The 14751-nt window shown below is 45.5% G+C and overlaps 1 protein-coding gene across 6 annotated transcripts in view; it reads right to left on the bottom strand.

Annotated features, from left to right (window-relative positions):
- Nucleotides 1-4649, bottom strand: part of LOC134346508 (histone-lysine N-methyltransferase EHMT2-like) — a 156231-nt gene extending 151582 nt beyond the window's left edge. Inside the window, exons 1-2 of one of the 6 annotated variants that reach the window (XM_063047897.1) lie at nt 3822-4649; nt 1051-1135 (exon numbers count right to left, since the gene is read on the bottom strand). In XM_063047897.1, the coding sequence (XP_062903967.1) occupies nt 1051-1135; nt 3822-3842 (106 nt within the window). In that variant the 5' untranslated portion in view covers nt 3843-4649. Of the gene's footprint in view, nt 1-1050; nt 1136-3821 lie in introns of those variants that run through there. The other 5 variants (XM_063047893.1, XM_063047896.1, XM_063047894.1 and 2 more) reach the window with 5 other exon arrangements.
- Nucleotides 4650-14751: the final 10102 nt, after the last annotated feature.

Raw genomic sequence — 14751 nt, 5'->3', positions numbered from 1 at the left:
TCTCTCTACAGTATCCACATCCTTCCTGTAATGAGGTGACCAGAAATGAACACAGTACTCCAAGTAGAGTCCAACTAAGATCTTGTATAGCTGTAACATTACCTCCCAGCTCTTGAACTCAATCCCATGGTTCATGAAGGCCAACACACCATATGCCTTCTTAACAACATTGTCAATTTGAGCAGCATTGAGCGTCCTATGGACATGGACCCCAAGATCTCGCTGACCCTCCACACTGCCAAGAGTCTTAACATTAGTATTATATTCTGTCTTCAAATTTGACCACTTCAAAATGAACCACTTCACACTTATCTGAGTTGAACTCCACCTGCCACTTCTCAGCCCAGTTTAACATCCTATCAATGTCCCGCTGTAACCTCTGACAACCCTCCAGACTATCCACAACACCCCCAACCTTTGTGTCATCAGCAAACTTACTAGCCCATCCTTCTACTTCCTCATCCAGGACATTTATAAAAATCACAAAGAGGAGAGGTCCCGGAACAGATCCCTGTGGAACACCACTGGTCACCGACCTCCATGCGGGATATGAACTATCCACAACCACCCTTTGCCTTCTGTGGTCAAGCCAATTCCGGATCCGCAAAGCAAGGTCTCCTTGGATCCTATGCCTCCTTACTTTCTGAATGAGCCTGGCAAGGGGAACCTTATCAAATGCCTTACTGAAATCCAGATACACTACATCCAGTGCTCTACCTTTTTCACATAATTCTGAACGTTGTTGCACGTCGCGCTCACTCCCACACACCACAGCAAATTCCTATTACACGTTCATATGTATGGTGAAAAATTAAACCCCACTCTGATTCCTCGTAGGGTAAGTTTGCCCAAGTCCTTGTCTGAGCAACTTGTTGTCTCACTAATTCCATCCTCCTCACCTTCCTTGTGCGATGAGGCAGCCTCAACACCCTCAGTCACCTGAGTCACAGCCAAGAAGATCGCATTACCATGGCCATTCCCTTCCTGTGTCATTCTGCTGGCCATAAAATAATCAGCAAGGCCGCAGTTAAGTACAGAATGTAGCCTCACCTATATTTCCTTTTCCGCCAGGACTCGATTCCAGCACCTCAAGCTCTGGTTCTGCGGCAGGCTGGGCCGTGGCACTGTGCTCACACTGGGAAGGAAAGGGTTAAAGGAGTAAAGCAAGAGCTCCCGACAGAAAAGCGATTGTGTAAGAATTCCCAGCATCCCATCGACCCTGTCCGGCAGTCCAACCATCAGTAAGAGACAGTACAACCATATGCTCTTCCAGTGTCTCAAAGCCTACACAGTAAATCTGGATATCTAACACAGAAACACTGGGTCTTTAGGGTCGTTATAGCCGGGGTGGTAATGGGGATAAGCTCCAACTACCAAATAAATGCTCCCAATGGCATGCACCTCAAACAGCCTGTGGCAACCAAGTCCAGCTTCTGGCCTGCACATGTGGCTCAGCTGCTAAGCCCAACAGAAATTTCCACGGACAGGGAAGTGACAAAGGTGGGCTACTGGCGCTGTAAAACCAGTCACTTCAGGCTGTTAGTGCCAAACTGTATCGGTCTGTGCCATTTCTTTGGATTCATCAGCTGCACGGACAGGAGGAGCCTGCTGCAGGAGCAACAGCTTGCCCTCCGCATCATACTGCCTTGGCTTGCATATCGTGTAGACAGCTAGGACTCAACGTCCATGGTCCACCCCCAACCAACCGAGGGTCTCATAACGCAGGAATATTGGCCATTCCACCCGCCAGCATTTCCCTTCCACTCGAGATTCTGCTCACCTTATAGAGATTAGCACTTGACATGTGTACATCCAAACATCAAGTGGAATGCATCACTTGCATCAAATCAAATCAGCGAGGTTTATGATGGGGGCAACCTGCAAGCGTCGCCATGCTTCTGGCACCAATTGCTACAACTCACCGACCCTAACCCATACATCTTTGGACTGTGGAGAAACCCATGCGGTCACAGGGCGAGTTGTAGGCCTGAAGTCTAATGTGGTGTTGTGTTGTCACGTAGTCTAGTGTGGTTTTGTGTAGTTTCAGGTAGTCTAGTTTAGTTTTGTGTTGTTTCAGATAGTCTCGTGTAGTTCTGCATTGTCACGTAGTCTAGTGCAGTTTTGTGTTGTTTCACGTAGTCTAGTGCAGTTTTGTGTTGATTCAGGTAGTCTAGTGTAGTTTTTTGTTGTTTCATGCAGCACCATGGTCTTGGAGGATTGTTGTTTCATTTTTACTGTGTACTGTACTAACAGTTATGGTTGAAATGACAATAAAAGCGACTTGACTTGCCTTGAGGTTACAATCAGATCAGGATTGAATGGAGGAGCAGGTTCATGACCCAGGATGGCTCTGAGACCGTACTCACAGCAGTTTAGAAGAATGAGAAGGGATCTCATTGAAACCTGTTAAATATTAAACCTAGATAGAGTGGATGTGGAGAGGATGTTTCCTGTAGTGGGGTACTCTGGGATCAGAAGGCATAGTCTCGATAGAGGGATGTCCACGAAGAACAAGAGATGAGAGGAATTTCTTTAGCCAGAGGGTGGTGAATCTGTGAAATTCACTGCCACAAACAGTTACGGAGGCCAAATTAGTGGGTGTATTTAAAGCAGATAATAGATTCTTGATTAATCTGGATGTCAAAGGTTATGGGGAGAAGGCAGGAAAATGGAATGGAGAGGGATAATAAATCAGCCATAAAGCCTGCATTTTATGGTCTTAGGGGCCTGTGGCCTGTGCTTGCTCCTCATTCATAGATCCTCTTACGTTACATACATAATTAGCAGGATTCATGTTTGAGTACTTTTTTAATCTGTGAAATGGTTGTGGTTTAAAAAATACACGTCTTTTGAGCACCGCATAAAGCTAGGCGTTCACAGGAACTTTAAATTTCAGCTTTTACAAGTATAAAGTTCATCATTTTCAAGCTACAAGTTGTTGTCAAGCTTCAAAAAAGGCTCCGGTCACAATAAAGGGACGGCCTCCTACCCCTAACGATACATAAAATGTGTTCAAAATGAAATCGGTGGGGAAAACTTGCACTCTACACATGGTTCAGGGTTCCACAGTCGTCCTAATAACATCAGTCACCCAGTACTCTGAGTACTTAATTACACCAAAACCCGGGGTGGGGGGGGGGGGAGGGAATAGCAAACAGATTCGCGGTAACCGAGATTACAATAAGAGTATCTCCAATTCGTGCCCAAGTCCGTTTAATGTGTGATTTAAACCGGGATCCGGGAGTACATTCATGCTCTATCCAGACAAAATCGTGATCGACAATCAGCCCACCCCTAACTCGGTATAGTGCGCATCCTACAATAGAAAAAGGAGAACTGATGCACTACTCACACTCCGGGGTTCCGCAGATTGCTACCACAGCATACTCTGTCCCCACTCAACATTGCACATTGTATGCTCCCGGTGGAAAACGGGGGAGGGGGGAGATAATGCGCTAAACAGGGCGCGGGGCACACACTCGCAATGGCTGGCACGCTCCTAATCCTGTATACCACATTTCCAAAGGGGAAAAGGCAGAGGACAAATGAACCACCCAGGGTCCGGGGCCCCGTCCGTCAATCACTTGGCTCCGCCCCCCTTTAGCTTCACAAAGCGCCTGTCCCATGGCCTCCGTTCCGTCGGAGCCGCGTCGGGACCCAAGGCAGGGGAAGGGAGAAGGAAACGGGGCCTAGGTTCCAAACCAAGCGGCGTCGGGCAAGGTGATGGGAAGCGGACGATGCGAAAGAGCGACCGGGAGCGGGAACCGACGAGGTCTCGGTACCGGCGAAGTGAGAATGCATCCCCTCAGCCGTTCTCTCACCTCAGCATCCAGGGAAGCCATGGCTCCCAACCCGTAACGTCAGCGCGTAGGGACATGGGCGGGGCCAGCCGAACGGAGAAGGCGGGGCCTAACCGCGGGCCATCCACTTAAAGGGGCAGCGCCCCCCAAGACAGCGTCTTTCCCATCCGAGTTCTGCGATTTTAACCCTGCGTACCTCCATACCTCTTCCAGTGCTGTTCACATTGCAACCAGACATTTTTACCCATTATGTTATAGACTGACTTTATATCGTAGACCAAACTGCCCGTCTCTTTCAAGAGCAGACTCTCCAGATCCAGTCTCTTGCTTTTTTCCCCCGCAACTTTGTAAAAAACTTTCCCTCCAGTGCCGATCTAATTCCCGTGTAAAAGATCCTGGCAAATGTGGCAAGAAAGATGGGACAGGGAGGGGAAAGGGAGGCATTTATATCAAATACAAAAAAGGTGTTGCAGGTACTAGGATAGGTAGTGGAAGAGAGGAGACTGTGTGGACTAGGTTAAGGCTGGGGCACTGTGCATTAAAGAAAACATTTGAAAATGATAGGGAAACACCAGACGGTATTGCATGAGGAATGTCAGGAAGAGGAGTCAGTAGAACATGTAGTTCTGAATTGCAGGAAGTATGGGATACAGAGAGAGATGATGAGAATTAATCTTAGGGAATTGGGGATGCAGGAATTCACATTAAAAGGGTTGCTAGGCATGGGTGAGAGAGCACAGGTCAGGGTATTTTTAGCTTTCTTAAGCGGTACAGGGTTTTTTTTTATATAAGATATGACGGATAAGCAGGAATAGGGTACTAGGGTGGCCAAAGATGGGAGGATAAAGTGTAGGTTAGTGTGTGTGTGTGTGTGTGTGTGTGTGTGTGTGTGTGTGTGTGAGAGAGAGAGAGAGAGAGAGAGAGCTTGGGTGAAGGGATTTAGAATGTAATTCTATCGCTCACTCCGGAGCAGAAGGTGGCGGTGATGCACCATTAAGCTGGGTGCCAACCGCCGCAAAACAAGACGGAGAAGAAGCAGAAAGATCCTGGCAGAACCAATTTCTGCCACATTGGCATGAAAAAATGTCTCGTCGTCTCAAATCCTGGTTCAAAGTTAATTTATTGTTAATGGACCATTAATAATGGAGTATTAATAAATTTATTATTAATACAACTTGAGATTCATTTTCTTTCAGTCATTTACAGGAAAATTTTAAAAATACAATAGAATTTTACAAAAAAATGTATTTAAGAGGCATACATCATTAAGGATCCATGCCACCAGGTTCAAAGATAGTCACTAACCCTCAACCATTATGCTCTTGAACCAGAGGGGGCAACTTCACCACTCAGCTTCACTGAATTGTTCCCACAACCCATGGACTCACTTTTAGAACTCTTATCTCATATTCTCAATATTTATTGCTTCTATTTTTCTTTTTCTATTTGCACAGTTTGGTGTCTTTTGCACATTGCATATTTGACTACCTGTCGGGTTGTCTTTCATTGATTCTATTGTGAATGCCCGCAAGAAAAGGTTAATGAAGGCAAGGCAGTGGATGTTGTCTCCATGGACCTCAGTGAGCATTTGACAAACTCCCGCATGGGAGCTTGGTCAAGAAGGTTCAGTCGGTCGGCATTCAGGATGAAGTAGTAAATTGATTAGATATTGGCTTTGTGGGAGAAGCCAGGGTGTGGTAGTAGATGGTTGCCTCTCTGACTGGAGACCTGCGACTAGTGGTGTGCCGCAGGGATCAGTGCTGGGTCATTTGTTGTTTGTCATCTATATCAATATCTGGATGATAATGTGGTTAACTGGATCAGCAAATCTGTGGGTGACACCAAGAGTGCGTGTGTAGAGAACAGCGAGGAAGACTACCAGAGCTTGCAGTGTGATCTAGGCCAGCTGGGAAAAAATGGGCTGAAAAATAGCAGATGGTATTTAATACAAACAAGTGCGAGGTGTTGCACTTTACTATGACCAGTCAGGGTAGGTGTTACAGTGTACCGAGAAGTGCCGGAGAACAAAGGGATCTGTGAATAATTCATTGAAAGTGATGGCACAGGTAGATAGCTTTTGATACATTGGCCTTCATAAACCAAAATGTTGTTCACTCCTCTACGATCAGATTTTTCTTCTCCAGCCCTTGACCTTTCCCACCCACCTGGCTTCACCTATCAGTTTCCAGCTAGCCTCTTTCCCCTTCCCCCCCCGACCACATTTTTATTCTGGGGTCTTTCCCTTCTTTCTCAGTCCTGCAGAGGGGTCTCAGCCTGAAATGTCAGCATCTGCAGAATTCCTCGTGTTTGCATTTTTAAATTCACTCCTGCGAAGCTTGTTCCGGTGAGGCCTGTGCTGAAGGAGTTTAAATCTTCTCTTTGACGGGAGTTCAGTGAAACCATCTCTCACTGCTCCCCATCAGTAATTTCTTTGGCTTTTCAACTTTTCCACCACATTTTGACTCAGACTCGCTCCTATCATTTTGGATCTCCCCCTCCCCCTCCCACTTGCAAATCTCTTACTAGCTCTCTTTCAGTTAGTCCTGACGAAGGGTCTCGGCCCGAAACGTCGACTGTACCTCTTCTTAGAGATGCTGCCAGGCCTGCTGCGTTCACCAGCAACTTTGATGTGTGTTGTCAACTGTTTACTTTTTTCCATAGGTGCCGCCTAACCTGCTAAGTTCCTCCAGCATTTTTTTTTGTGTACTGTTTTGAGTACAGGAGACGGGATGTTCTGTTGAAGTTGTATGAGACGTTGGTGAGGCCTAATTTGGAGTATTGTGTGCAGTTTTGGTCACCCGCCTACAGGAAGGATGTAAATAAGGTTGAAAGAGTACAGAGAAAATTTCCAGTCAGGTCTGGTGGACCTGAGTTATAAAGAAAGTTTGAACAGGTTCGGACTTTATTCCTTGAAAGGAGATTAGGTAGAGGTGTACAAAATTCTGAAGGGTATAGAAAGGGTAACTGCAAGCAGGCCTTTCCCACTGAGGTTGGGTGGTCAATAAATAGAGGTCATGGGTTAAGGGTGAAAGGTGAAAAGTGTAAGGGGAACATCTTCACTCAGAGGACTGTGACAGTGTGGAGCGAGCTGCTGGTGCACATGAGCTTGATTTCAACATTTAAGAGAAGTTGGGATGAGTGCATAGCTGGAGGGTCATGGTCCCGGAGCAGGTCGATGGGAATAGGCAGTTTAAATGGCTTGGCATGGACTAGATGGGCCGAAGGGCCTGTTGCTGTGCTGTACTTCTCTATCACTCTGTGACCCTAAAACAAATCTCAGCATTGTATATACTTAGATAACAAATTAACATTGAAATTGATATAAACAGATAAAGGTGATCAAACCACCAATGTTGTTTGTTGTCTTTACCCCGAAAGACAGAAGAATGCAGGCCATTCGGCCCACAATGTTGAGGGAGAAGGATTGCCAAACGGTTCCAGGGAGGAGGGGTCCCAACCCTGGGGTGGGGGGAGTTCTTGGGTGTCAACATCGCCGAGGATCTGTCCTGGATATCCCGACATATTGATGCCGTTACAGTGAAGGCACAACATCGGCTGCATTTCATTAGGAGTTCGAGGAGGTTTGGTGTGTCACTGAAGACACTCGCAAATCTCTACAGATGTACTGTGGAGGGCACTCTGGCTGGCTGCATCACCGTCTGGTACGGAGGGGCCACCGCACAGGATCGGAGTAAGTTGTAATCTCAGCCAGCTCCATCATGAGCGCGAGATCCAGGACACCTTCAAAAGCTGATGCCTCAGAAAAGCGGCTTCCATCATTAAGGAATTCTCAACACTAAGGATGCTGCCCCTTCTCATTTCTACCGTCAAGAAGGTGGTGCAGGAGACTGAGACACACATTTGACATTTCAGGAATAGCTTCTTCCCCTCTGCTATCAGATTTCTGAATGGACTTGAACCCATGTATTTTTCTATCTCTTGTATATCCTAAAACTAGATAAACAGAACCCAATTAAATGAATAACACAAAAAAATTATACTTATTGAATTGAATTGACTTTATTTCTTACATCCTTCACATACATGAGGAGTAAAAATCTTTACGTCTCTGTCTAAATGTGCAATGTGCAATCATAGTAATTTATAATAAATAGAATAGTCAGTGTAATATAAAGTATACTTAACTCAGCGCGATTTAAACAGTCTGATGGCCTGGTCGACAAAGCTGTCCCGGAGCCTGTTGGTCCTGGCTTTTACGCTGCAGTACCGTTTCCCAGATGGTAGCAGCTGGAATAGATTGTGGTTGGGGCCTCTCGGGTCCCAATGATCCTTCGGGTCCTCTTTACATAGCTGCCTCTGTAAATGTCCTGAATCACGGGAAGTTCACAACTACAGATGCGCTGGGCTGTCCACACCACCCTCTGCAGAATCTGCAATTAAGGGAGGTACAGTTCCCATAGCAGGCAGTGATGCAGCCAGTCAGGATGCTCTCAATTGTGCCCCTGTAGAAAGTTCTGAGGAACCAAAGTTCCTCAACCGTCTGAGGTGAAAGAGGTGCTGTTGTGCCTTTTTCACCACACAGCCCGTATGTACAGACCATGTGAGGTCCTCGGTGATGAGGATGCCGAGGAACTTAAAGCTGTTTACCCTCTCAACCCCAGATCCATTGATGTCAATAGGGGTTAGCCTGTCTCCATTCCACCTGTAATCCACAACCAGCTCCTTTGTTTTTGCGACATTGAGGGAGAGGTTGTTTTCATGACACCACTGTGTCAGGGTGATGACTTCTTCCCTGTAGGCCACCTCGTTGTTGTTTGAGTTTAGGCCAAATCAATGTAGTGTCGTCGGCAAATTGAATTAGCAGATTAGAGTTGTGAGTGGTGACACAGTCATGGTTATACAGGGAGTAGGGGAGGGGGCTTAAGACACAGTACTGAGGGGCACTGGTTTTGAGGGTCAGAAGGAATGGAGGTGAGGGAGCCCACTCTTACAACCTACTGGTGATCTCTCAGGAAGTCCAGGATCCAGCTGCACAAGGCAGGGTGAAGGCCGAGGTCTCTGAGCTTCTTGTCGAGCCTGGATGGAACTATGGTGTTGAATGCTGAACTGTAGTCCAAGACCAGCATCCTTCTTCTCCAGATGTGTAAAGACAGTGTGGGGAGCTGTGGCTATTGCATCATCTGTCGATCGGTTGTGTCGGTAGGCGAATTGTAGGGATCCATTCTGGGTGGTAGCAAACTGCAGATGTAATCCTTGACCAGCCTCTCAAAGCATTTGCTCAAAGCATTATTGAGTTGAGTGTGACAGGACACCAGTCGTTCAGGCATGTTACCTTGGTCTTTTTTGGTACAGGGACCATGGTGGATAATTTGAAGCAGGAAGGCACTCTGCTCTGGGAGAGAGAGAGATTAAAAATACCTGTAAACACACCCGCCCTGGGATACTGTCTGGTCCCACAGCCTTGTGACTGTCCAGTCGTTGGAAACATCTGCATACCTCAGCCTCAGAGATGACCAGGTTGCAGGTCATAGCGGTGGCTTTCCTCGGAGGCTTAGAGTTAGCGACATCAAGCCGAGCGTAAAAGCGGATTGAGCTCATCTGGGAGAGAGGCCACAGTGTTGGCAGCACCACAACGTTTGGCTTTGAAGTCTGCGATGGTATGCTGCCCTCGCCACAAGTCACGTGTGCATTTGTTCTTTTATTTATCGAGAAACATGATCCAATATTACAGTATTTGTTGGAAAAAGTACATGAACCTCTGGGGTAATGCCTTCTATAAAAGCTATTTGGAGTCAGGTGTTCCAATCAATGAGAGGAGATTGGAGGTGTGGGTGGTAGAGGTGCCCTGTCCTGTTAAAAAAATACACACAAAGTCAGGTCACTGACAGAGCCTTTTCTTCCCAAGAAAGATCTGTTTATGTACACCATGCCTCGATCGAAACAACTTTCAGAGGAACTTCGAAGAATTGTAGAAATGCATGAAGCTGGAAAAGGACACAAAGGCATTTCTAAAGACCCGAGTGTTCATCAGCCCACAGTAAGAGAAACTGTCTCCAAATGGAGGAGACGCAGTACTGTTGCTACTCTCCCTGGGAGTGGGCATCCTGCAAAGGTCACACCAAATGCACAACATGCAATGCTGAAGGAGGTGAAAAAGAACCCAAGGATAACAGTAAAAGACCTGCAGAAATCTCTAGAACTTGCTAAACTCTCTTCATGTGCCCACTATAAGTAAACCACTGAACAAGAATGGTGTTTGTGGAAGGACACCACGGAAGAAACCACTGCTCTCCAACAAAAACCTTGCTGCACGTCTCGAATTTGTAAAAGACCACCCGGATGTTCTACAATGCTTCTGGGACAGTATTCTGTGGACAGATGAGACAAAAGTTGAACTTTTTGACAGAAATACACACAGTTATGTTTGGAGGAAAAAGGGTACTGCAGACCATCACCAAAACCACATCCCAACTGTGAAGCTCGGTGGAAGAAGCATCATGGTTTGGGGCTACTTTGCTGACTCAGGGCCTGGACAGCTTGCAATTGTTGAGGGAACAATGAATTCAAAATTGTATCAAGACATTTTACAGGAGAATGTCAGGGTGGCTGTCTGTCATTTGAAGCTTAATAGAAATTGGATAATGCAACGATTCAATGATCCAAAAGACATTGAAATCAACAAGAGAAGAAAATTTGTGTTTTGTAATGGCTGAGTTAAAGTCCTGATCTTAATCCTATAGAAATGTTGTGGAAGGACCTGAAGCAAGCAGTTCATGCAAGGAAAACCACCAATATCCCAGAGAGGAAACAGTTTTGTAAGGAGGAATGGACTAAAATTCCTCCAAGCCAATGTGCAGAACTGATCAACAGTTACCAGAAACATTTAGTTGAAGTTATTGCTGTACAACGGGGTCACACCAGTTACAAAAGCAAAGGTTCACATACTTTTTCCAACAAATACGTGTAATATTGGATCACTTTTCTCAAAATGACTTGCAGGCCAAGTCATTGGGTGTATTTAAGGCAGAGACAGATAGGTTCTTGATTAGCCAGGAACACCACTGGGATTGTGAAACGGGCCCAGCAGAGATTGCACTTTCTGAGGAAGCTTAAACAAGCATCACTCCCCACTAACATCTTAACTACATTCTACAGAGGCGTGGTTGAGAGTGTGCTGACCTTTTGCATCACAACCTGGTACTCCAGCTGCAGTGCTGTCCACAAAAAAGCCTTGCAGAGGGTGGTTAGGGGAGCAGAGAAGGTTATTGGGGTCTCCCTACCTTCTGTCCAAGACCTCTTTCAGAGTCGATGCCTCTAGAAGACACGGTACATCATTAAAGACCCCTCACACCCTCTCCATGAACTGTTTGTTCTTCTGCCATCAGGGAAATGTTACAGGAGCATCAAAACTAAAACCACAAGGCTACTAAACAGCTTCCTCCCACAGGCAGTCAGACTGCTAAATAGCTGCTCCACCTGACTCTGCTTTGGACACTTTTAACTTGCACTGGACACTTATAACTTGATTTTAACTGACGTGTGGCTGTTGTGTTTTACTATTTATTGTTATGTTTATTATTTAGTGTTGCGTTTGTTATGTTATGATTGCACTGCTCCTGGGAAACGCTGTCTCATTTTGCCCTGCAGAGCTGATGTACGGTTATAATGACAATAAAAGTTTTTTGAATCTTGAATCTTGAATCAAAGAGTATGGGGTGAAAGCAGGGGAGTGGGGATGACTGGAAGAATTGGATCAGCCCATGATTAAATGGCGGAGCAGACCCGATGGGCCAAATAGCCTTCTTCTGTTCCTATATCTAATGGTCTTATAAGTAAATGAACAAGTATGTTTTTTGTGTTATTTATTTAACTGGTTTCTCTTCACCTAGTTTTAGGACTAACATGGAGATCTGATCACATTTTATGTCATATTTATGCAGGAATAGAGAAAATTCTACTGGGTTCTCGAACTTTGTAACACCACTGTATGTCACCATGACAAGTCAAGTTTATTGTCATTTAATACTGAAATCGCCAAATGGGACAATACTCACTGGATCAGGGTGGAAAGCAGAGTAGTACACATCACACACATGTAGCACACAATAACTTAGGAAAGTAGAATTTAATCTACAAATTAATTATGCACAGATAAACAAAGTGAAGTCATAAATTAAATTTTGTGGTGTACAGTACAAATGATCCGGTAACCCTTTGAATGCTATGTATCTGGGAGTTCAGAAGCCTAATGGCCTGGGGGAAGAAACTGTTTCCCATCCTGAATGTCTTATTTTTGTGCATTGGAGTCTCCTGCCTGATGGTGGAAAGTCAAAGAGGATGCTGGATGGATGGGTGGGATCCTTGAGAATACTAAGTGCCCTGTGTATACAACCCTGATATTCATTTTCCTGCAGGACTTCAAGTAAATACAAGAAGCACAATAGAATGAATGAATGACTGCACAAACAGAATGGACAAACAATCAAGGAATTATACTTCATTGTCGCCAAACAATTGACACTAGAACGTACAATCATCATAGCGATATTTGATTCTGCGCTTCCCGCTCCCTGGATTACAAATCGATAGTAAATATTAAAAATTTAAATTATAAATCAGAAATAGAAAATAGAAAACTGGAAAGTAAGGTAGTGCAAAAAAAAACCAAGATGCAGGTCCGGATATTTGGAGGGTACGGCCCAGATCCGGGTCAGGATCCGTTTTTTGCAGCCTGTGATGTGACTGCAAGGAAGTGTTTCACTGTACCTGTGCAAAACCCTTAAAGAACCAAGTAGCAGGCTTAAGTCACCATTTGTAGTCCATTGTTATCAGTGGGACTGTTCCCTGGTACAATAAGTCATCACTTGTAGCCCAGTGTTATCAGAAGATAGAACTATTCCCTTGTACAACAAGATGGAGTCTAGCTGTCAGAAGCCATCTCGTTATCACCTTGCACTATACTTTTCTGTGGCTGTGTCATGAAATTTGATGTTTTGCCACAGCTGTACATTGCAATACGAGGGGTGATTGATAATCTCATGGCCTAAGGTAGAAGATGAGTTATTAACTTCAAATTTTCTGCATTTTCACTCAAAGGGTTGAACTGCACGTGCATGTAACGAGAGCTGTATAACTCATCTCCTTCTACCTAAGGCCACGAACTTATCAATCACCCCTGCTGTGGACCACTTCGACAAAGAAGGGATCCGTATGCTCCAAGGCCACTGGACATAGTCATAGTCATACTTTATTGATCCCGGGGGGAAATTGGTTGAAATCTGGTCAGATCGAACGGTCTGGAAGCCCTCTACGGAAACGCTTTGATCGGGTATGTCCTCGTGCAGCCACATTTCAGTAAAACACATGACATTGCTCTCCCAAAATGTTCTCTGACTCCTGACAAGCGCCGTCAATTCGTCTATTTTATTCCCCAGCGATCTCACATTTCCCCTGATGAGAGAGGGGAGACACGGCTTATAACTTCTCTTCTCCATAAGCCTCTGTTGTCTCGACCCGGTCCTCTTCCCTCGCCTTTTTGATCCCCCTCTGCATCCTCTGTATATTTTCCTCCAGATTTCAGCCGGGATGTCCGCTGCTCTGTTCGCTAAGCCGGCAGACATGAGCGCAATCAGCTGGTCCCTGGAATACACAATGCGGCCATACTGCTGCCACGCTAACGAGACGTGTCCGAATGTAACTAAAAAAACAAGTAAAACTCTCTCCACCAGCATGTTAGAGAGGGTGCAGCTTCAACGTGTTACCGTGAGAAAAAAATACAACAAATAACTAAGTTAAAAAGTTTAAAAGTAAGACACTACAGAGCAACTGTAACAGGTCACATGCACGACCAGCGCATGCGCACAATTTCCTAAGTGGACTAGGTGTGTACATGTAGGGGGGGACTATGTTGAAAAATAAATGTGCTAGGTTTTCTAAAACTGACTTCTTCTACCTTAGGCCAGGAACTTATCAATCACCCCTGGTACATAATTTCAGAGAGGGACTTGGAGGCCGAGACTGTGGTGAGGAAGGCAAATGCAATGTTAGTACTCATTTTGAGAGGGCTAGAATATAAAAACAAAGACTTAATGTTGAGATTTTATAAAGCACTGGTGAGACCTCACTTGGAGTATTGTGAGCAGTTTTGGGCTCCTTATTTAAGAAAGCATTGGAGATGGTTTAGAGGAATTTCACGAAAATGATTCCGAGGATGAAAGGGTTGCCATATGAGGAGACGACTGGTTGATGGCCCTGGGCCTATACTCACTGGAGATTAGAAGAACGATGGGTGATCTCATTGAAACCGACTGAGTATCCAGAGGCCTCAGCAGAGTGGATGTGGAGAGGATGTTTCCTGTGGAGGGGAGTCTCAGACCAGAGGGCACAGCCTTAGAGTAGAGGGATGTCCATTTATAACGGAGATGAGGAGGAATTTCTTCAGCCAGCGAGTGGCCAATCTGTGGAATCGTTGCCACAGGCAGCTGTAGTGGCAAAGTGATTGGGTGTATTTAAGGCAGAGGTTGGTAGATTTTTGATAACTCGGGGGGGGGCGGGGGAAGGCAGGAGACTGGGACTGAAAGGAAAAATGGATCAGCCATGTGAAATGATGGGGCAGACTCGATGGGCTGAATGGCCTAATTCTGCTCCTGTATCTTATGGTCTAAAAAAACTATAAATTACAATATTTATTCAGTGCAGAGTACTTTGAGCCCCATGGCAGCAGCAGTCCCACCATCCAGATTAACCCTAACCTAATTTACATTGACCAGTTCACCTCACCGGTGTGTATTTGGACTGTGGGAAGAAACTGGAGCACGGTGGAAAACCCACACAACCCACTGGGAGGAAGTGCAGAGACACCTTGCAAAATGTTGCCGAAATTCAACGGTTCAGTTTATTATCAGGGAATAGCAACAGTATACAACCTGAAATACCCGTCTTCGCCGACATCCCTGAAAAATAGAAACCCTCCCCGCCCCTTCCCCGCACA

This window comes from Mobula hypostoma, chromosome 5, assembly GCF_963921235.1.
Source record: "Mobula hypostoma chromosome 5, sMobHyp1.1, whole genome shotgun sequence".
Classification (NCBI taxonomy): Eukaryota; Metazoa; Chordata; class Chondrichthyes; order Myliobatiformes; family Myliobatidae; genus Mobula; species Mobula hypostoma.
The sequence above is the reverse complement of the archived record's forward strand: the minus strand, read 5'-3'. Positions and strand labels throughout refer to the sequence as shown.